Source organism: Leptonychotes weddellii, chromosome 5 (assembly GCF_054177405.1).
Source record: "Leptonychotes weddellii isolate Sample4059 chromosome 5, ASM5417740v2, whole genome shotgun sequence".
In the NCBI taxonomy this organism is placed as follows: domain Eukaryota; kingdom Metazoa; phylum Chordata; class Mammalia; order Carnivora; family Phocidae; genus Leptonychotes; species Leptonychotes weddellii.
The window spans coordinates 3,981,969-4,003,838 of NC_138373.1; the positions used below are offsets into that span (position 1 = coordinate 3,981,969).

Below are 21,870 nucleotides of genomic sequence, written 5' to 3' on the forward strand. Positions count from 1 at the left end.
ATTCATAGCATGGCATGCTTTAATTGTATCAAAATTGATTAACTAATCTCTTATTTTTAAGCACTTAGGTAGTCTCCAATTAAAAACAAAAACACCCTCAGAATTCTTTATGGAGTTACTGTAATTCTAGAGTTTTAGTGTCTCTGCAGACTTCTTGGACCCAACTCCCGTGTGTCTCTATCCTGAGTAGGAACATACCTAAGACCAACCTCGTGTGTGTTCAGGAGAGAGATAGGTGTGGGGTCCAGTTGATGCTTCCAGCCACAGTAAATTTGCTCCTGAACCTTCGTGTTCCTGTTCCTGGCAAAATGAGGAAAGGAGGAGGAGGGCTCAGGAGAAGCCATCAGATCTTGTCCCATATTTGGTAAGTGGCAGAGCCAGACCGGGCCTGCTTCCCGGGCAGAGGTCAGCACAGATCAGCCAGGGTGGCTGTTACTAACAGTGACTGTGGACAGACCACAGCCCCGGGAGGAGGAGCACAGAGAACCCGGCCGGCCCCCGATGGGCCGCAGGGCCCTGCCTCGTCGCCCCCCGCCTGCCGTGGCCGAACTCCATTTAACGGACTCTGACTTAAGGAACCCATTTTTATATTTTCCTGGGAGTCGTCCTCAACGTCTGCCAGGGGCAGGACTGGTGACAAGCTTTGGGTTAGAAGCTCAGTAGACAACAGATGTTTAAAAAATAACATTTATATACGAAGTGCCTGTTTGTCATAGAAAAAGTTAGGAAATTCATCTAAGGACAAAGAGTATTTTAGAAAATGGTCGTGACCCAACTGCCCAGAGCTAACTGCTACTAGCTTTTTGTCTTACATCACTTCAGAGATTGTTCTGCGTGAGTGTGTGTGCGTGCATCTGTGTGTGTGGGATCAAATAGTTTTCAGCCACCTTTTTTCAGTGATGAGTATGTTATCACTAAAATAGTTTTCCATGATTTTATTTTCATTAGCTACCTAACGGTTCGTTTCCCTTTGGAGGTCGTGTGTTTATTTAACTCATCCTCCTTCATTGGATATTTAGTTATTTTCTGTTTTATTTCAGAGTTTTAACAAAATGTAATAAATATCTTGGCGGCTAACTCTTTGCCTAAACTCATGACTGTTTCTTCAGAATAAATTTCTATTAAATTTCTGGGGAATGAGGGGAGGGTTTAGTAAATTGCACACTGATGAGTGAGACACAGATACATATGTGGATTAAGTAGAAAAGAAAAATCCAGATTGAACCCTCACACGGTTGGGTCCCCATCACACGCCAAGGCGAGGTCGTTGTGTGATGGCGGGGTCCTTGGGGGAAGCCTGTCCTCCCCCTGTGCCTGGAGGCGGGGGTGGTGGCAGATGATTCAGAGGCTGGGGGCGAGCTTGGTCTCTCACGTCCTCTCCTCTCCCCACCCCGTCTCTGCTTCCACAGGTGTCTGCTTTTCCCGGCCCATCAGAGAAGGACCATGTGCCAGGTGAGTACGGCATTTCTTTTATTTATTTTTTTAGATATATTTATTTGATAGAGAGCACGAGCAGGAGGAGGGGGAGGGGGAGAGGGAGAGGGAGAAAGAGACTCCCTGCTGAGTGGGGAGCCCCACGTGGGGCTCGATCTCACGACCCTGAGATCACGACCTGAGCCGAAATCAAGAGTCAGACACTGAACCGACTGCGCCCCCCAGGCGCCCCGTGGCATTTCTTTGTACTGCACTCTGCTTTACCAGGGGGTTTCGGGGATGCTTCTAAGAATGCATCCAGTAAAAACAATGCACACAGGACCCAGGATCACTGAAGACGGGAAGTGAGTAGAAGGAGGAGGCCATGCGAAGGGCCGGGCGGGTGGAGTTAGGAGCTGCTCTGTAAACTTGGGTCTGACATTGCCGGCCCTTTCAAAAGACAGGTTCCATCCAATGTATGACTGGTGTTGTCTGCTTGGGACTAGCATGTCCACTTCTCAGAGGAAATAAAGCTGTTTTTGGTATTGAGGAGTTTACGTGACGGGACTTGGCATGTGAGGTTCGCATGCGGGGTCCTCAGTAATGACAATGCCGTGGCAGACGCACCGGCAAATCTCCTGTGACTTTTCTTTCCATATAGACAGTGCGTCTTACATCAGTGCGGAAATCTGTGATCGCGGTTGCTTAAGGAATCAAAGTCCGCGGTTCTGTGTAAACAGCCTTGTGATGTCAGACTGACCTAGAGGAAACACTGCGTTGTGCAGAGGAAGGAACGAGTAGCATGTTCTGCCAATTCTTTTTCATAGTAGTGTTTTGACACAGATGGAGAGCGAACAGCTCAGTTTCAGTCTTTGGCATCTGCCCTTGGCCCCCTTTCTTACGGGGCCACTGTGATCTTCAGATTTCAGTGACGTCGTCTGCTCCCAGCCTGTCTTCATTCTCAAACTAGTTGTGACGGGCCCCTCTCTTTACCCCGGGCCCAGGAACTCATGAACGGGAAGTGTGCCGGCCAGAATCCACATTTCAAGAGCCAGAAACCCAGCTAGAACTAGTTGAGGGTGAGCCCCAAATCTAGGCAGTACCCGGACCATGGGAAGAGCAGGTATGCAGCTGGGACTCAGAAACAGCCCGGAGTCTTTCCAGTCCCTTGCCTCTGCGTCGGTAACTTCCTTCTCTCATACTGACGTCATCCATGGGGCCAGAAGTAGGCGTGGCCCACAACCCCACACTTACGAGTCCTGCCAGAGATAGGGACCAAGTCCCCTCTCGTAGAGCCCATTTGCACGGTCTTTGGGAGAGATTCAGATTAGCCCAGCTTAGTGCATGTCTAGGGCGGAGAGGCAGGGTCTGGGCTTGGGGTGCTGGAGGGAGCCTGCTTGCCGAGGAGGAAGCCAAGGCCTCATGGATGGATGTTACAGCTGTTCACTCCAGGAAGAAAAATGTTCTCAGGATCTTGGTTTCTGGCTTGGAGACCTATCTTAATGAGAGTGTCTGTGCCTAAAAAAGCCGGGACCATCTGGGCATAGGACCAGTATGAGAGGGTTGGAAACGAGGTGGCAGCTCCATGGCCTTCCCAGAGGAGAGAGCTGCCTGCATCTCTAGGCTGTCGGACCCGTACTCGGGCTGGAGGTTTCATCTGTGCCTTTTGGGGAAGCTGTTGTTTTGCAGGAAACTAAGCCTCACTGTGACCTGCTCCTCAGGGCCACCCGCAACAGAAACGCTGGCAATAAAAGTTACAAAGCTCCACCTGTTGAGCGCTTATGTGCTGGTCTCTGCGTTTTCCATAGGTTATTTCACGAATGAACCTGTGAGACAGGTATTCTTAGCCCCTCCTCCTGCTTTACAGATGGACAGACAGAGGCTGGAGATACTAAGCAAGTTGCCTGGAATCTCACGTCTATCAGGCGATGGAGTTGGGATGTGAATGTGGACAGACAGGCAGGCCTAGAAGTGCCTGTTCAGTCACCCTGAGTGATTGAACTGCACTGTACTTTTATCTGCCCTACACATAGCCCCAACAGAGGAACCCAGCAGTGCTCTGCTGTCGAATATGGCAGCCGGCAGCCCCAGGTGGATACTGAGCACCTAAAGAGTGGCTAGTGGTGCAGGGGACCTGAATTTTTCATTTCCACTTACATTTTATTATTATTTTTTAAAGATTTATCTATTTATCCGAGAGAGAGGGAGAGAGAAACCCAAGCAGACGCCACGCTGAGTGTGGAGCATGGAGCCCGACATGGGACTTGAACCCATGACCCTGAGATGAGACCTGAGCTGAAACCTAAGAGTTGGACGCTCCACTGTGTTGACTGTGCCACCCAGGCGCCCCTCCACTTAAAGTTTAAAACGGAATCAGAGTAAAATACTTCCCCATCAAAGACAAGTTAATTGTTTTTATAGGACATTTCATGAAAGTGAAATTGGAAATGCAGTGTCTGAATTGAGATGTACTGTAAAGTGGAAAGCACCCAACAGGTTTCAAATATATGGTGTGAAAAAGAATGAAAAGTATATCAGTAATTTTAAAATAATTCTATATTGAAATGATAATACTCTGGATATATTAGACTAAAAGTTCTTATTAAAATTAATTCATTTCCTTTTTTACTTAAAAGGTGACTAGAAAATTCTGTTTTTTAAACCACTCTATTGAGGTATTATTATTTTTTTTTTTTAAAGATTTTATTTATTTATTTGACAGAGAGAGAGAGATAGCGAGAGCAGGAACACAAGCAGGGGGAGTGGGAGGGGGAGAAGCAGGCTTCCCGCCGAGCAGGGAGCCCGATGTGGGACCCGATCCCAGGACCCTGGGATCATGACCTGAGCCGAAGGTATTGAGGTATTATTGACATGCAAACGGGGCACAGCTGGATGAGTTTAGAGATAAGTGTACATCCATGAAACCATCACCACGGACTTGAATCCATCACCTGCGAAAGTTTCCTCCAGCCCCCTTTTTAAATGTATTTTTTTCTTTTTGTGGCAGGAGCATTTAACATAAGATATGCCCTCTTAGCAAATTTCTAAGTATACAATGCAGGGTGGTTAACTATAGACACTATGCTGTACAGCAGATCTTCAGAACTTCCCCATCTTCCATAGCAAACATTGAACCCCTAACCAACACCTTCCCATTTCCCTGCCCCTCCCAGCCCCCGGTACCCACCACGCTACTCTCTAGTTCTAGGAGTTTGGCCATTTTAGAGTCCTCATAAAAGTGAGGCCATGCAGTACCTGTCCTCCTGTGTCTGATTTATTTCATTCAGCATAATGTCCTCCAGGTTCATCCGTGTTGTCCAAAATGAAGGGATTTCCTTCTCTCTCGTGGCCAGTATTCCATAGTATGTATACACCACATCATCTGTTCATCCACTGATGGACACTTAGGTGGTTTCCATCTCTAAGTTACCGTGAATGCTGCTGCAAGGACCATGAGAATACAGAAACCTCTTTGAGACCCACATTCAATAAGATCACATCATCTTCGAGCACAGATACATTTACTTCTTCCTTCCTGATTTGGATGCCTTTTATTTCTCTCTCTTGCCGGATTGCTCTGGCTGGACTTCTGGTACTGTGTTGAATAGGAGAGGCAAGAACAGGCACCGTTGCCTTGTTCTAGGTCTTAGAGGGAAAGCTTCCACCACAGAGTATGATGTTAGCTCTGGGCTTTTCATAAATGGCCTTTATCGTGTTGAGATAAGTTCTGTTTTTGCTAAGAGCTTTTAATCGTGAAAGGGTGTTGAGGTTTGCAAAATGCTTTTTATGCAGCTATTAAGCTGATTTTGTGATCTTTATCCTTTATTCTGTCAATGTGGTGTCTCACATGGATTTTCATGTGTTGAACCATCCTTGCATCCCAGGGATAAATCCTACTTGGTCATGGGGTCTGACCCTTTTACTGTGCTGTTGAATTTGATGTGCTAATATATTGTTGAGGGGTTTTGCATCTATGTTTATCAGGGTTATTGGCCTATAGTCTTCTTTTGTGTGATGTCTTTAGTTTTGGTATCAGAGTGATGCTGGCCTCGTTGAGTGAATTTGGAAGTGTTCCCTCTTTTTCTGTTTTTTGGGAAGAATTTAAGAAGGATTGGTATTATTGTTTAAATTTTTGGTAGAATTCACTCATGAAGATCCTGGGCTTTTCTGTTAAGAGTTTTTAGTTACTTCTTCATTCTTTTTATGTGTTACTGGTGTGCTCAGGCTTTCTGTATCTTCTTGATTCAGTATTGGTGGTTGTATTTTTTTTTTTTTTAGAATTGTGTTTATTTTTTCTAGGTTGTCCAATTAGTTGGCATTGAACTGTATATCATAGTTCTTTTTTATTTCTGTGGCATCAACTGTAATGTCCCCTCTTTCACATCTGATTTTATTTATTCCAGTCTTCTTTTTTTTTTCTTAGTCTAGCTAAGGGTTTGTCAATTTTATCATTTCAAAAAATCAACTCTTTTTATTTTTTTCTATTATTTTTCTATTCTCTATTTCATTTATTTCTGCTCTAATCTTTATTATTTCCTTCTGCCAATTTGGGGCTTAGTTTGTTCTTTTTCTAGAGGTGCAAAGTTAGATTGTTTATTTGAGGTCTTTTTTCTTTTTTAACGTAGGTGTTCATTTCTACAAAATTCCCTCTTAGTACTGCTTTTGCTGTATCCCTTAAGTTTTGGTCTCTTGTGTTTTCATCTGTCTTAAGATAATATTTTATAATTTGCTTTTTGATTTCTACTGTGACCCAATGATGTCTAAGAATATATTAATTTCCAATATTTTTGAGTTTTCCCCTTTCTATTATTGATTTCTAGTTTCATTTCATTGTGATTAGAAAAGATACTTGGAATGACTTTAGTCTTCTTAAGTTTGTTAAGACTTGTCTTGTGACCTAGCTTATGATCCATCCTGGAGAACATTCTGTGTGCTCTTGACAAGAGTGAGTATTCTGCTGCTGTTGGGTAGAAGGTTCCGTAAATATCTTTTAAGACCATTTGGTCTGTCATGTTGCTCATTTCTGCTGTTTTCTTGTTGATGTTCTGTCTAGACAATCTATCCATTATTGAGAGTGGGCTATTTAAGTCTCTTATTAGTATTGTAATATTTTCTGTTTCTCCCTTGTGATTTGTCAATGTTTGCTTTATATGTTTATGGCCTTTGATGTTGGGTGCATATGTATTTTAAAATGTTATATCTTCCTGTTGAATGGACCCTTTCTTAACTATAAAAGGACTTTCTTTGTCTCTTGTGACAGTACTTGACCTAAAGGCTATTTTGTCTGATGCAAGTATAGCCAGACCAGCTCTCTTTCGATTACCTTTGCATGGCATGGAGTGTCTTTCTTCACCCCTTCACTTTTACCCAATATGTGTCCTGAAGTCTAAAGTGAGTCTCTTGTGGATAGCATATAATTGGGTCTTGTTTTTTTTACCCTTTCAGCCACTCTGTGTTTTAATTTCGGAGTTGAGTTTATTTACATTTAAAGTAATTGCCAGGGCGCCTGGGTGGCTCAGTTGGTTAAGCGACTGCCTTCGGCTCAGGTCATGATCCTGGAGTCCTGGGATCGAGTCCCGCGTCGGGCTCCCTGCTCAGCGGGGAATCTGCTTCTCCCTCTGACCCTCCTCCCTCTCGTGCTCTCTGTCTCTCATTTTCTCTCTCGCAAATAAATAAAATCTTAAAAAAATAAAAAAATAAAGTAATTGCCAGTAGGTAAAGGCTTACTGTTGCCACTTTGTTCATCGTTTTCTGTTCTGTAGTTTCTTTGTTCCTCTCTTCCTCTCTTGTCTTTATTGTGGTTTGAGGATTTCTTGTAGTGATATGTTTTGATTCTTTCCTCTTTGTTTTTGTGTATCTATTATAGATTTTTTTGGTGTGGTTACCATGAGGCTTGCACTAAATATTTTATAGTTTTAGCCGTCTCTTTTAGCCTGATAACTTCAATCACATATGGCAACTCTACACTTTACTTCCTCACACATTCATACTTTGTTATTTAGGTCAGATTTTACTTTTATATTGTTTCCATTAATCTGATTATAGTTATTTTTACGTTTTTGCCTTTTAACTTCCATACTTGTGTTAAAAATGATTTACACACTGTTACAGTATTACTACATTCAATATAAATTAATTTGTTTTGGTCCTTAATTCATACAGAGAGAGAGAAGATGAAGGAGGAGGGGAAAGAGAGCCAAGCCCTGTTCTGCATTTGTGGAATCCTTTCTCTGTTTTCCTCTTGTTGCTACCTTAATTTTGACCATATCTCATGTCATTGATTATAATTGTGTCCCAATTTTATTTACTTACTCTCTCCCAGTGATTCCCTACCTTTTTCTACATCTCATCATCTCTTGTAGCTCCCCTCCTTAAATACTGTGATGGGAGTCCCCATTGCCTTATAGGAGAAAAACCCTTTGTCTTGTGATCTGCACGCTCTCTCTATTCTCTCTCACTCTCTCACACACATACACACACATTATATTCTACATTGTCATTCCCAAGTATTTGCAATTCTTACCAGATTTTTTTTGTGACTCCTTGCCTTTGCTCATGCCATGCCTCTTGATAGAAAATATCCTTCGGACATCAGGACATGCTGTTGATCTTTCACGATTCTGCTCAAAGGCAGCCTCCAGTGAAGCTTAACTTGACATCAGGACATTGAATTTGACTGCTGTCTTTGTGTCTGTTCTGTCCTTAATATACTTCCGTCATAGCCTCTGGTGTAATCATACCATATGGAAGTCTTATGTTTATCTCGCTCCACCAGACTCCAAATGCCTTTAGAGCAGGAATAATGTTGCGTTCAGCTTTCAACCCCAAGCACCAGGTGGAATGCCATTAACCTACCAAATCTTCTATAGATGTTCACGCACTGAATGAATGAATGGATGAATAAATAGAGATCCAGAAGTGAGATCTATTCTAATGATCTTTTTCTTCTCTTCCATAAAATGTAGTACAGAGTTAGGGGCATGCTAAGCTTCCTAAATCACTTAACATGGGGAAACCTGACATCGAAGGTGGTAAGATCCACCGCCTCTACACCTTTGCCATGGTACTCTGTGCCGAGCATTCCAGATTAATCAGGAACATGTTGTTCCAGGGGTCACTGTCATTCAGAGACGTGGCCGTGGGCTTCACCCGGAAGGAATGGCAGCAGCTGGACCCCACACAGAGGACGCTGTACCGGGACGTGATGCTGGAGAACTACAGCCACCTGGTCTCAGTGGGTGAGGAGAGCTTCCCGTGTTTCCCGATTCTGTCTGAGCTCCTTTCTTTTCTCAGTTATGCAAAACCTCTCAAGGACTAAGCATGTTTGGCCTTGGGTTTCAGTTGTCAACAAGTCTGGCTCTCATCTCACCCAAATTATTTGTGAATTTATCTCCCAAGTGAGATACCCATTCTTCAGCCGAGATGTAAATGTTCGTTGAGCCACCCGAACCTTCTGCTTCCTTAGATGGCCCAAGTGGCTCAGCATAAATCCTCATAACCAGGGATATTTCTCATCAACAGGGTGTCAAGTTACCAAGCCAGCTGTGATCTCCAGGTTGGAGCAAGGGCAAGAACCATGGATGGAGGAGGAAGAAATCCTCAGATGGAGCTTTCCAGGTGAGAGAGGAGCAGCTTGCAGCCGGGGGGACCCCGGGCGGCAGGGCGGCGGGGGAGGCAGTGGACATCCAGTTGGTCACAGAGCAGAATTTCAGGTGGGTTTTTGTTTCAGGCCTTGGATCTTTGCAACCAGCTGTGGACGTTTGGCCTGAGACCTTGAGTTGCCCCAAATGACTCTTGCTACCTACACACATCACACATCACTACATGATCACTCTCCTTTCCCTGGGTTTTAGAGAAAGACCTATTTTTATTTATTCTTTTATTTGACTCGACTGTCCCCATCTGAGACCTTGCTTGTTCAGTTTTTCTCTAGAATCTTCAGTCTGATTTCTCCCATGGTTATGAAACAGACTTTCCCATGTTTTCAGGGATTTGTAGATTGCCCCTATTTTATTTTATTTATTTTTTAAAGATTTTATTTATTTGACAGAGAGAGGGAACACAAGCAGAGGGAGTGGGAGAGGGAGAAGCAGGCTTCCCACTGAGCAGGGAGCCCGATGCGGGGCTCGATCCCAGGACGCTGGGATCATGACCTGAGCCGAAGGCAGATGATTAATGACTGAGCCACCCAGGTGCCCCTGCCCCTATTTTAAAATAACTTATTTTGTGCCCCTCATTTTTATTTTTGTTGTCTTTTCTTTTACTGTGAAATGCCTCAAAAACTTAATTTCTCCCTTTTATGTGACTTTAAATGCCTCTTCTTTCAAAACATGTAATATGGCCCCATTTGGCTTAATAGGTCAAAAATGAAACTCCTTTCTTCCCACCCCAGTATAATCCCATGGGGAGAAGAGCGTTTATCTTATTTGTCCTTATTCTGTGGGACACACATCGTGGACACTGACTAACTCCCTCTTCCTTCCAGGACCTTTTATCCTTCCAGGGTCATTTATTAAGCATTTGTTTCAGGGACATTGTTACTAATCAGGGGTGCACACCAGAATCACTTGGAGAGCTTTAAAAACACCCCCTAGCTGGGTCCCAACCCGGAACACCCTGGTGTAGGCAGGGCAGAAGATCAGTAGGCTTGATTTTGTCCCTTAGGAATTCAGCTATGGGACTCAAGGAACTTCAACATTTCTAAACCGAGGGGCTCCTTGGTTGCTTTGGTTGTGGGTGTGAGAGGTGAAACACAGGTATAGTTTGTCGTTTAAAATGTAAAAGAAGCTAAAAGCAAATGAGGATCCAAGCACGGGATGCCGAATCTGACATTTAAGAATCTCAGCGTGTTTACCACAGTGATGTGGACAGCAACATGCCCACTATCTTTCCAGTTTTTCTCTCACTCCCTTTTACTTGTGTGTCTTCACCTTCTTCCCATTTGACTGTGTCATACTCGTTAATAGCAAAGCTACTTATATTTATTGTCCATGTTTTATCCCTCTTTCCAGTATCCCATTTTTTCCTTTCAAATGCCAAGGGATGGGGCGCCTGGGTGGCTCAGGCGGTTGGGCATCCAACTCTTGATTTCAGCTTGGGTTGTGAGATCGAGCCCTGTGTTGGGCTCTGTGCTCAGTGCGGAGTCTGCTTGGGATTCTCTCTCCCTCTGGCTCTCCCACTCATGCTTACTTGCTCTCTAAAATAAATAAGTGAATCTTTAAAAAAAAAAAAAAAAGCTAAGGGACTAGGACGTATTTGTAGTAGGCTTATGATTGTGATGATTGATTCTCAGCAATGAGGTCTGAAACCACAAAGTTAATCTTCCTCCTGAGTGTTTCTGAAATCATTTAGTTCTGTGACATGATCCTGGAAAGATTAATAAGTTTGTGTCATTTTTTTTTTCCCTAGAAGAAATTTTGCAAGTTGACCGCCCAGTAGGTACACAACAGGAATACCAAGACAAACTTCTGAGGCACGTTGCATTCCTAGACAAGCAAGGACCAACCAAGAAAGGGCGCCACGAGTGTAAAACAATTGAAAAGACAGTCTGTCAGGACACAAACCTTGCTCCTTCAAAACAGCAAGTACATACATGTGACTCGTGTGGAATGAGTCTGCCGTGCAACGTGGATGTTAGCCCCAATGCCTACCTTGCGAGAAGGAGATTTGAGTGTGACGGACAGGGGAACTTGTTTCTCTACTCCAAGCTTGAAACCCCCCCTTCCGGAAAGCGGCTGCGTGAGTGTGACCGCTGCAGGAAAGCCCTCCACCAGGACCAGGCCCTGAGTGCCCACCGGGGAGCTGGCGGCGCCGAGAGAGCCCACAGGTGCCTGCAGTGTGGGAAAGGCTTCTCCTGCGAATCGGAACTCAGCACACACCTGGGGGTGCACGGGGGCAAGCAGGCCTCCGCGCACGGGGCACAGGGGCTCGGCTGCAGGGTTAGCCGGGGAGGCCACCCCAGAGAGAAACCCGGGGGAGACGGCCGCAGCAGGATGATGCCATCCCAGAAGACGAGCCTGTCGGTGCCCGCTGCAGCTCTTGCCGGAGGGAAGCCCTACAAGTGCTCTGAGTGCGAGAAGATGTTCTCCCACAAGTCCCGCCTCATCGAGCACCACCGGTCTCACACAGGGGAGAAGCCCTACGGCTGCAAAGAGTGTGGGAAGTCTTTCTCGCGCAAGTCGTGCCTCATCATCCACCACCGCATCCACACTGGGGAGAAGCCCTACGGCTGCGGTGAGTGTGGGAAAGCCTTCTTCCAGAAGTCGCACCTCATCCTGCACCAGAGGACTCACACGGGCGAGAAGCCGTACAAGTGCAGCGAGTGTGGGAAAGCCTTCTCGCAGAACTCCTGCCTCATCATACACAAGCGAACTCACATGGGCAAGAAGCCCTACGAGTGCTCCGAGTGTGGGAAGACCTTCTCCCAGAAGGCCAACCTCATCCGCCACCACAGAATCCACACCCGGGAGAAGCTGTATGGGTAAAAGGAGAGCTGGGCTTCAGCCCGAGTCACGGCACATCCGCGAATGTCACACCTCTGGATGTTGTGAGTGTGGACAACCCTTCAGCAGGAAGTCCAGTGCCATGGTGTGCAAGGGATGCATTCCGAGGTGAAATTCGACCAGTCTGGAGAATTAGGAAGAGCCTGTCTCTTAAAACCATGACAGCAGGCTAATGATGCTCTAGAGTGATATATTTTTATAGGCTATGCCTCATTATAAAGTCTATCTGTCTGCATTAACTGTGGCTATGGAGCTTTGAAGTCTGTGAATAAATTAAATCTTTAAGACAACAGGTCTAATAAACATCAGAGCAATCCCAGGGAGCATATAGGGGTTATGTTCCTGAGGATGCTGCCTAGAAAGGATCTGATTTATTTTTAAGCCATGTTGGTAATTGAACATAAGTGTGAGCTTGTTAGGCATGCACACTGGAATATACAGAACGACCTCTATCAGGATGTCTCACGTGAAATTATGCCTTTTTGTCTCTGATGTACACTATACCCAGAACAATAAGAGCTTATTATTAAACCAGGACTCCAGACATCATACCAACATCCCATTCCATTTTTTGTTTACTTGCTGGATCTGAAAACCAGCGATTTCATGACATCTCCTGAGGATCTCTCCACCAACTGGCTCATAATTAGGTTTCATATTGTGTAAGGTTAGAACTCCCTTTTATGGCAAAATGGCGGACCACCTGAGGTGAAAGCCGTTCCACTGTAAACGACCAGAAATGGTGACCAGTAATAGATAACATTCTTTTAAATGCATAGTTCAGCTGGCAAGAAAACCAGTGGAGTCTCCAGGTGCCAGCGAGGTAAGCGGAACGGAGAGCCAGAGATGCAGTTGGAGGGCCAAAGCTGTAGCTGCCCTGTGGGTTTGACTAGGTTTACCCCGAAGCTTGGGTGTTTGAGACCAAAGGAGGACACGAGGCGAGGCCTTGGGGCACACAAGGCAGAGAGTGGGTACTGAAGTAACTTACAAATTCAGAAATTTCAGAGGTCTGTACGTACAGGGAAAGGGGGTGGACTAGCAAAAAATCTCATGCAGAAAGCTTGTCTGTCTCTCCTTTGGGCTCTGATGGGGAAAGATTTACCCCCAATGATTCACGAGCCCTAGCCAGCATCCCGTGTGAGTCAGAATTTGGAATTTCCCCTATTCCTGTCCCAGTTTTAAAACTAACCAGTCAGTATAGAAATTTTCCCTGTCTTTGAAACAAATGACAGAAGCAAACAAAATACATTTTGGAGGGAGACACCCTCAACCCACATTTGTCAGGCTTCTTTTTTTTTTTAGATTTTATTTATTTTTTAGAGAGCGAGTGAGAGAGAAACAGCATGAGAGGGGAGAGGGTCAGAGGGAGAAGCAGGCTCCCCGCTGAGCCGGGAGCCCGATGTGGGACTCGATCCCAGGACCCTGGGATCATGACCTGAGCCGAAGGCAGTCGCCCAACCAACTGAGCCACCCAGGCGCCCTGTCAGGCTTCTGACATACAAACCCAACATGACTTCATAATCCCAAACTACACAACATGAAGGACCAATCAACAGCGAGAGAGTCAACAGACACTTGAGCAAAATAACATCCAGGATTTTAGGGTCGTGGAAACACACAAAATTCTATAAAAATAACTACAAATGATTAAAAGCAAAAACTTAAAACCACATGAAAGCAAGGCACAAAGCCAGATAACTGGTCTCTTTGGAAAGGGGAACACAGAGAAATACAGGCATTGCAACGTGAACATCAAAATGCTGAGCGTAAAGCCCAGCGGTAGGTGATACTCAGCTGCAGAGAAAATGAACAGAGTAGAGCAAAGCAGATTCCTAGGAGTCCGTCTACAGAGAAGCATCTAGATTAAAACGAGAAGAGCAAGCAGGAGTTCCTAAAAGGCAGACTAGAGGAAGACAAGTAAATATTCAAAGAAAACCCTGCTCGGATTTGACAAGACGTGAGCTCACAGATTCAGGCAGCACAGCGTATGCCCAGATGGATAAATGGTAAATTCGCATCTTAGATACACACCTGTCGAGAGCTGGCTAAGCTGCTCCGCCCCCGCGTTGTCTGGCCGAGCGGTCTGTGGGGACCCGACCCTGACACTGGCCCCCCGATTGCAGCCGTGAAGCCGCCAGCGGATGTGGGGTCCCCACGTGGCTTCTCCCACATCTTGCAAGTTGCAGACTCCCCTGCTCGCCAGCGCCTGACGCTCCTTAGCCAAGACCCCCATGGCGTTTACCTAAACCCTGCTTTTTTCTGGTTTGCATTGACCAGCATAGTCCTAGCCTACAGACCCTAATAAAGTCACGTGCCCCAGGTCCAGTCTCTCTCTGTCTGCTTTCTGCCTTGACATCCCGTGTGGCCCCTCCAGGCCTGCTGTGTACTCCTCCCCCCCGGGGCCCTGTGAATAATAAACGTCTCTGTTTCCATTTCTCCTGTGGCCTGCTGTCGAACCCGCTGACCACCTTAACAAGTGTTAGTTTAACATCATAACAACTGGCCACAGGAACAGGTGAGCCGTGCCATCTGGGGGCCCCACGCTTGCTGGCCTCGGTGGGCGCTGGCTTTGCTCTGTGGCTACTGATCATGCAGAGTGCTGCTCCTTTCCATCCCGAAGTGTGAGCTGGGAAAGAAGCAACCAGAGTCTTCCTGGACCTGGGAGGATGGCCACGGGGGCTGCTTTGAGATCCTGCGGGTCTGTCTTCCACCTGTTAACGCCCCGCGGAGGGTGAGTTCCCCTAGCAAGTGTTGGACTTCGAGCGAGCTTCCCCACTCCGAGCACCCGCCCGGCCGAGGCTCTGAGGACCTGCTGCATGGGGTAACGGCCGGGACAGGAGTGGTGACCCTGCCGGGCCCCATGTGCCCTTACAGGCCAGAGAGACTCTCCTTCCCTGTGAGCTGTGCTCACAGGTGGCCCTGGGACTCCCAGTCCCGCCTGGCGCCATAGGGGCCCTCGCGCTCAGGGGAGGCACAGCTCCCTGCAAAGGCAGATGCGGCGGGGCCCGCGCTCCCTCCGTTGCTGTACACCTTGTCCCTTGACCCCGTGGGATATTGCGGGTCCCACCCTTGGCACATGGTCGCACAGGATCTAGTGGCCTGATGTCAGTGGTCCAAGTGCCACCTACGAGGCCTGAGCAAGTTAGCAACCTCATTGCTAAAGTCAAAGCCCACAGACGTGGCCCTGGGCTGGTCAGCCTGCAGAGTGCCGACACGTCAGCACCGGGGGCCTGGGGGTCCGCCTGTCACTGTCACGTTGCTGCAAGTCACTCCTATCCTGGGGAGGCCAACTGGGACACCCCGGAGAGGGAAGTGGCCACGGGGGGACATCCACTGCAGATCTTTCCCGTAAGAGTCTGTAGGGTCAGATGGGGGATGGTAGAGAATCTGACACTGGAGACTATCGCGTGTTTGAAAGCTGCTAAGAGTCCATCTTTGAAGTTCTCATCACAAGGGGGGAAATGTGGCAAATGTGAGATGATGTTAACTATACTTCCTGTGATCATTTTACAGTATGCGCATCTATAGAGTTGTGTTGTACACCTGAAATCCATGTCATGTTACGTGTCACTTATATCTCAATAAATAAATGAAAAAAGAACCCAAAACTCGAAACTGCATGTGTCTCAAGACTCGCCATGTTCTCAAAGCCTTTGTGCAACGGGGGTGGTTAGGAGGGCCGGCCGGCTCTGACCTGCTGCCCGCCCCCAGAGATGCGGCCAGGGGCCCACTGTGCCTAACCGTTCACGGGGACCCAGGGACCCAGGGCTACTGCTGCAGATGCAGGTGCGCCTGCCCCCGCCTGAGATGAACCGGTGACAGCTCAGACCCCAAATCAACCACAGCCACCCCTGCCTTCGCCCCAGGGAGGCCTGTGAGCTGGTCAAATGCAGATGGCTCCTCGGTTGTGGCTCCCACTCTAATGGGGTGCAGCCTGCGTCGCAGGATTGCTCGTGGAGCGCCCCTCCGGAGCCTAACCCCAGCTCCAGAGCCCAGCTGGAACAAAATCAGCCCCACGCACAACCACAGACGGCTGAGCACCGGGTGCCCCTTCAGAATACAAGACTGTCTGCCTGGTGGATTCGGGGAGGGGTGGCGCATCTAGGGCCTCCAGCCAGAACTTCTGTGCACATTGGGACATCCCGTTCACCTCCTAGCACCGGCCTGAGGGAGACACAGTAGGTGGGAAAGCAGGTGGCGTGGGCAGGCGGGCGGGTGGCTGGAAGGACGGAGACCCTGTCACGAGTCGTCTGAGGCAGCTGGTGACCCATTCTTGAAGCTGCGCGTGGCCTGCACATATTCCCTTCTTCCTGGGCTCCGAGGCAGCCCCTGTAGGTGGGCCATTTCCCCACCAAGGGGCCAGGTGGGCAGGATCCACCTGCACTGATTCTGCCTCTCAGAATTCCGGTGTCTGAATGGGACTCTACGGGGCGGGGGGCTGTTTTTCGGAAGAGTTCCCTCCCGCACAATCTGGGACTCGGGCCCTGGTACAATCAGGCCTGCTGAGTTTTCTGAATGCAGTTAGGATGCCAAGTTACAAGCCTGCAGCTTCTGAGGCTCCTTGCATTGATTGGTAAGTTGGGCCCAAGAATTTGCCCCAGCTGAGGTTGTCAGCCCGCTCTGACACTGAGAACAGACCCCAGAGGAGGACTCGGTCTGACAGATTCTTGCCGTTGGTAGGACTCCAGAGCTATGCTATGCCCTGGGCCTGTAGCCCATATGTGAAACCCCCAGAGAACCCAGGAGCTCGTCTATGGTTTGTTCCTCCCATCAAATTCTTATTAAGAACTACCAAGTTCGGGCGCCTGGGTGGCTCAGTTGGTTAAGCGACTGTCTTCGGCTCAGGTCATGATCCTGGAGTCCTGGGATCGAGTCCCACATCGGGCTCCCTGCTCGGCAGGGAGTCTGCCTCTCTCTCTGACCCTCCCCCCTCTCATGCTCTCTATCTCATTCTCTCTCTCAAATAAATAAATAAAATCTTTAAAAAAAAAAAAAAAAGAACTACCAAGTTCACGGATCTGGAACTAGAAGAACAGGGTCTGAGGTCTGGCTTTAAAGAGCTCACCGTATAGTTGCATGGGGGGCGTGGGTAGGTGAGCGGAAAGCGAAGCAGATGCTGAAATTATGTTTTGGAGGCGCAGCCATTGTCATTGAGAGGAGGAAGGCGTTTTCGTAGGTGGAACGAGAGGAAGAGAGTACCAGGGAAATAAAGCAGCATGAGCAAGGGCACGGCAATCCCGACGGCCTGCCTTACTTGGCAACAGTTGAACCAGCTGTGGTTTATTTTAGGGACAGCGAAGTGCTCAGATCTAAGGTAAGCATCTGGATGAAGATTTGCACACACGGATACCCATGTCATGCCCAGCCAGATCAGAATACGGAACTTCTCCAGTGCCCGCGCCCACACAGACCCTTCTCCCAGGTGACCCCTCTTACGGTATCAACCACCACAGATGAGTCTGTCGTTGCCCTTACGAGGAGGGAGGCATTCGGTGTCTCGCTTCTCATACTCAGTATTATGTCTGTGTCTGCGTCTGCCAACAGGAAGACCTCTCCTCCTCATTGCTGTGTACAGTTCCCGCACACGAATATGCCACAGGTTGTTGGTGTTTATTCTTTTTTTTTTTTTAAGAGAAAGAGAGTGGGGTGGGGGAAGGGCAGAGCAGGAGGGAGAGAATCTTAAGCAGACTCCACACCCAGTGTGCAGCCCGACGTGGGGGCTCGATCTCATGACCCTGAGACCGTGACCTGAGCCGAAATCAAGAGTGGGATGCTTAACCGAAGGAGTCACTGAGGTGCCCCCCCTGCTTTTTTTAAAGCAGGCTCCACACCCAGTACGGAGCCCAATGTGGGGCTTGAACTCACGACGCTGGGATCATGAACTGAGCCGAGATCAAGTGTCGGACGCCCAACCAACGGAGCCACCCAGGCGCCCCATCTCTGTGTCTAGCCCATGTCCATGAACATTTGGCTCGTTTCCAGTTTTTGTCTGTTATCAATAACGCAGCCGTAAACTTCTTGTATAGGAGGACTCGTTTCTCTTCAGCAGATACCGTGTGGCCAGAGTTCAGCGCAGCTGTTCTCCACCAGGGCTGACCTTGCCCCTCAGGTGACGTTTGGCCATGTCGGGTGACAGTTTTGGTCATCTCAACTGCGGGGGAGCGGTGGTGTGTTACTGGCATCTACTGGGCAGAGACAAGGGCCGCGGAACATCCCACAGTGCATGGCCACCAACGAGAACTGTTCAGCTTGAAATGTCCACAGACGCCGAAGAACTAGGCTGAGGTCCGATTTTGGAGTCCTGGTACGCTGTACTCAGGTTTCTGTCCAGCCCGTCCCGGGGAGCCCCAGATGGCTCTGGATGGTGAGGTTCCCCTCAGTGAGGGCGATTTCAGGACAGACACCACCTGGCTCACACCGTTAGTTGGCGTCAGCCTGGGGGACGGTCCCTGCCGTCCTGCCGCTGACCACCCGCTGCAGGGCGCGCTGCACATCCCGATTCCGCAGCGTGTAGATGGTGGGGTAGAGCAGCGGTGTGAGGCTGATGTAGATGAGCGAGACCAGCTTGTCCTCCTCGAGGGAGCGGCCACTCAGGGGCCTGGCGTACATGGCCGTGGCGCAGCCGTAGTGAAGCACGGCCACCGTGAGGTGCGACGCCATGGTGTTGAAGGCCTTGCGGCGGCCTGCACACCCCCCAGCGCCCAGGATGACCACCAGCACCCTGGTGTAGGACAGCAGGATCAGGGCCAGGGGCAGCACCAGCAGCAACAGGCAAGCTGCCAGCAGGACCCGCTCCTGCAGCTGGTGGTTCCCGCAGGCCAGCACCAACACCGCCGGGAGGTCACAGAAGACGTGGTTGACTGAGCCCCCCTGGCAGAAGGGCAGCTGGAAAATGGCCGTGGTGAGCCCCAAGGCCAGGAGAGAGCCCCCAGCACAGCAGGAGGCGAGAAGGCACCAGCAGAGCCCCGTGGTCATGAGCTGGGGGTAGTGGAGGGGGCGGCAGATGGCCAGGTAGCGGTCCAGGGCCATAGCGACCAGCAGCAGGCACTCGGAGCCTCCCAGCGCCACAAAGAGGCCCATCTGGGCAGCGCAGGTGGATCGGGCCACCGCCTGGCCCCCCGGCGGCAGCAGGAAGCCGGCGAGCATGCGCGGGGTCAGCACCAGCGTGTAGGCCACCTCCACAGTGGACAGTGCCCCCAGAAAGAAGTACATGGGAGTGTGCAGGGCGGGGTCCACGACAGCCAGGCCCAGGATGAGCAGGTTTCCAGCCAGCGTGGCCAGATAGAGTGGCAGGAGGAAGGCGAAAAGCAGCTGCTGCAGCCCCTGGGGCCACCCGGAGAATCCCAGGCTCACGAACTCCTGCGGGGTGGTCCAGTTGGACTCGGGCCAGGGGCTCATGTCAGGACCTGTGGGAGGACAGGCGCACTGGCCAGAGAGGAGGGTCGCGGTGACACATCCCTCCCAGAAAACACACGGATGGTCCCCACACCCCTTCCACCGGAGACACCAGGCTTTCTCCCCAAGCCAGCACTCTCTGCCCCTTGTTGCCCCCAGCCCAGTGTCCCCCAGGAATTCAGATGTCTGGAGCCACCCCCTGCTCTCCCTCTGGCCTCCATGCCCCATGCTCTTCCAGGCACCCAGGTGTCTCTGCACACCTGTCCACGCAGCCCCCGGGTTTGGTCAGCATTCTGAGCCCACAGCCCCTGCACCCGAGGGGCCAGCCTTCAGGGAGGAAGGTGGGGATGGACACCTGAGTGGACAGTGGCCTGAGGGGTCAGATTTCTGAAGGGATAGGCTCTTTCCCAAGCGGCTGGTTCTGGGGTATGGAGATGGTCGCTCCTGGGACAAAGCCCCGGGTGAGGGGCTGGAGCAGCACCGGAGTCTCCTGTCCGCAGAGGCCCGTCCTATCCCTGCACTCACGCATCCCGGGGCTCTCTGCGGATAGACCACACGCCCTCCTGTCCTCACCTGCCCTGGCTGTTGTCTTATTTATGTTTTCCCGCTCCCATCAGCTGGACTCAGGACACCCCCATGGTCATCCTGGGCCTGCCCATTCTCTCTGGCTCTGTCCCGGGGAAGACGCGCACCTGCCCCGTGTTATGGTGGACACGCCCGAGGCCCAAGCTGCGACGTTCAGCCCCAGCCTCCCACAGACCCACTCCCTTCTCCGAGCTGAAGACCCTCAGCACTGCCACCCACACGCCCCGCCCACACTTCCAATGCAACCTGTCCTGAACTACGGCGTCATTTCTCGAGGAAACTTCCTCGACCTTCTGTGAATGGAGCTAGCCCCGGGCCCATTTCCAGAGTCAGAAGTCACTGTGGAGGAGCCCCCCTCCTGCACCCCACAGGACGACTGGGCAGGTGCACCGCCCACCTCCGGGAGTGCTTCCCTGTTCTCTCACCTCTCCAGTTTCCTCCCCACCCCCCCCCACCCCCCGCCCGCCACCAGCAATCACAGCGGACACCAGTCGGCGCTCCTGCCTCCAGCACCATTCACCTGAATGACCCTCCCAACGTCAGCTGACAATTCTTGGCTTAACTCTCCCTTCTTTGCCCTGGGGTTATGTCCCCAGTCCCCTTCAGTGTGACTTCCGGCTTTGCCTCCTGCATGCTGGCACCACGGGCTCCAGGTGGAGGGCGTGACTCCCCTGTCCTGAGCAGACCTGTCCCTGCACACGGGGGAGGGGGCTTCCTGGGACGCCCTGCAGTCCCCACATTCCCTACAGGGAAGAGCTGGGCTGACGTCACGCGCTACGTGTGGGTGACGACCCCTGCCTCCCAGGTGTCATCCTCCCATCCCACCGTTGTCATGGCAACGCCACTAAACTCAGGCTCTGGGAACGGAAGGTTTGAGTCATGTCTGTTGTTTGCTGAATTATTGTAAGCGAGGGGATTAATCCCCATTTCTCCCAAAGGTACGCCTCCTGTCTGTGTCCCTGTATGTCCCTGAGTTTCTGGTCCTGGAGAGGCCTCACCCCTTGGCGACCGACAGCTGTCCCCACCTTCTGTTGGTTCCTCCCCTAAAGTGCTCCTCAGCATGTGTCAGTCTCATCCTGAGATGGGATCCATGCTCTCGGTCATCTTCAGGGCCAGTGCCCCCCCAGACTACCAGAGTCCTGTTGGGCCGGCCGCCCCGCCGTCAGAGGTCCCGCCGTCCCCTTCATTCACTCTACTAAGAGGCATATTCTCCTCGTCGTTCTCTTCACACACCCCAGGCCTTAAAACTGCACCGCTCAGGAGCCTCAGTCAAGCTCACCTCCCCAGGAGCCTCAGCTGGCCACGCTGAGCGGCTGCCTGCCGGGCTCCACGTGTAGGCACGCGTGGACGGCCCTGAGGCTGGTGCGCATGCGGCTTGTGCAGCCCACCCCCCCCCCAGCTGCTCCCTCCTCTTCAACTGGTGCTCCCTCTCCGCACAGGAGGCTGCTGGTGCCTCGAGGCCATTTCTACAGAGCCCACGCCGCTGGCCACCGCCCGGGAACCGCGAACCCCGTCCCCCACCATCTGCTGTGTGACGGCGAGTGGGCCACCACGTATCAGTCTGGTTCCTCCCCCGTGAGAGGAGACTTGGACCAGACGACCTTTAGAGTTGCTTCAGGTTCTGATATCGTACAGTTCTACCGAAAGTTGTGTGTGTGTGGTTAGGCTCGCATGCCCAAGGTAAGCCGTTTTTTAAAGATATCTTGATGTTCCAAGAGCCTATGAGGGACTTTGAAGGGCATCGGGTGACTCTGGAACACTAGATCAGTAAGGGAGGCGTTAACCTAGGCCTAATGGTTGGCATCCATTTATGGATCTTTGGAGAGCCTCAGACCAGTGTACCTATCAAAACAGCTCTTTCCAGCCTTGCCACTGTGTGCGTGTGTGTGTCCATTTGCAGTGTGCAGGGCACGGTGGGGGGCCCCGGGAGTGCCCCGGGATGTAATGCCATAGTTCTCTCCCCAGCAGAAGCCCA

General features: G+C 50.3%; 3 protein-coding genes across 3 annotated transcripts in view; 1 reads left to right on the forward strand and 2 right to left on the reverse strand.

Moving 5' to 3' along the window:
• Positions 1–14,235, forward strand: part of LOC102747478 (uncharacterized) — a 16,706-nt gene extending 2,471 nt beyond the window's left edge. Inside the window, exons 3-8 of the mRNA XM_006734366.3 lie at positions 191–364; positions 1,410–1,452; positions 8,525–8,651; positions 8,935–9,030; positions 10,822–13,199; positions 13,403–14,235. Of these exons, the coding sequence (XP_006734429.3) occupies positions 252–364; positions 1,410–1,452; positions 8,525–8,651; positions 8,935–9,030; positions 10,822–11,897 (1,455 nt within the window). The 5' untranslated portion in view covers positions 191–251 and the 3' untranslated portion in view covers positions 11,898–13,199; positions 13,403–14,235. The remainder of the gene's footprint in view (positions 1–190; positions 365–1,409; positions 1,453–8,524; positions 8,652–8,934; positions 9,031–10,821; positions 13,200–13,402) is intronic.
• ACTB (actin beta) overlaps positions 1–21,870 on the reverse strand; it is a 333,619-nt gene that overhangs the window by 246,630 nt on the left and 65,119 nt on the right. The gene's annotated exons all lie outside the window — the stretch shown is intronic.
• On the reverse strand, positions 16,939–20,317 carry LOC145721375 (olfactory receptor 10AC1-like). The gene has a single exon (XM_081819047.1). It carries the CDS (start codon positions 19,536–19,538, stop codon positions 18,336–18,338), a length of 1,203 nt encoding a protein of 400 aa, XP_081675173.1. The 5' UTR covers positions 19,539–20,317; the 3' UTR covers positions 16,939–18,335.

What these genes read in the sequence shown, in the direction of transcription:
- LOC145721375 (XM_081819047.1), bottom strand. Translation starts at nt 19,538, where the DNA reads ATGGGGCATGGAGGCCAGAGGGAGAGCAGGGGGTGGCTCCAGACATCT.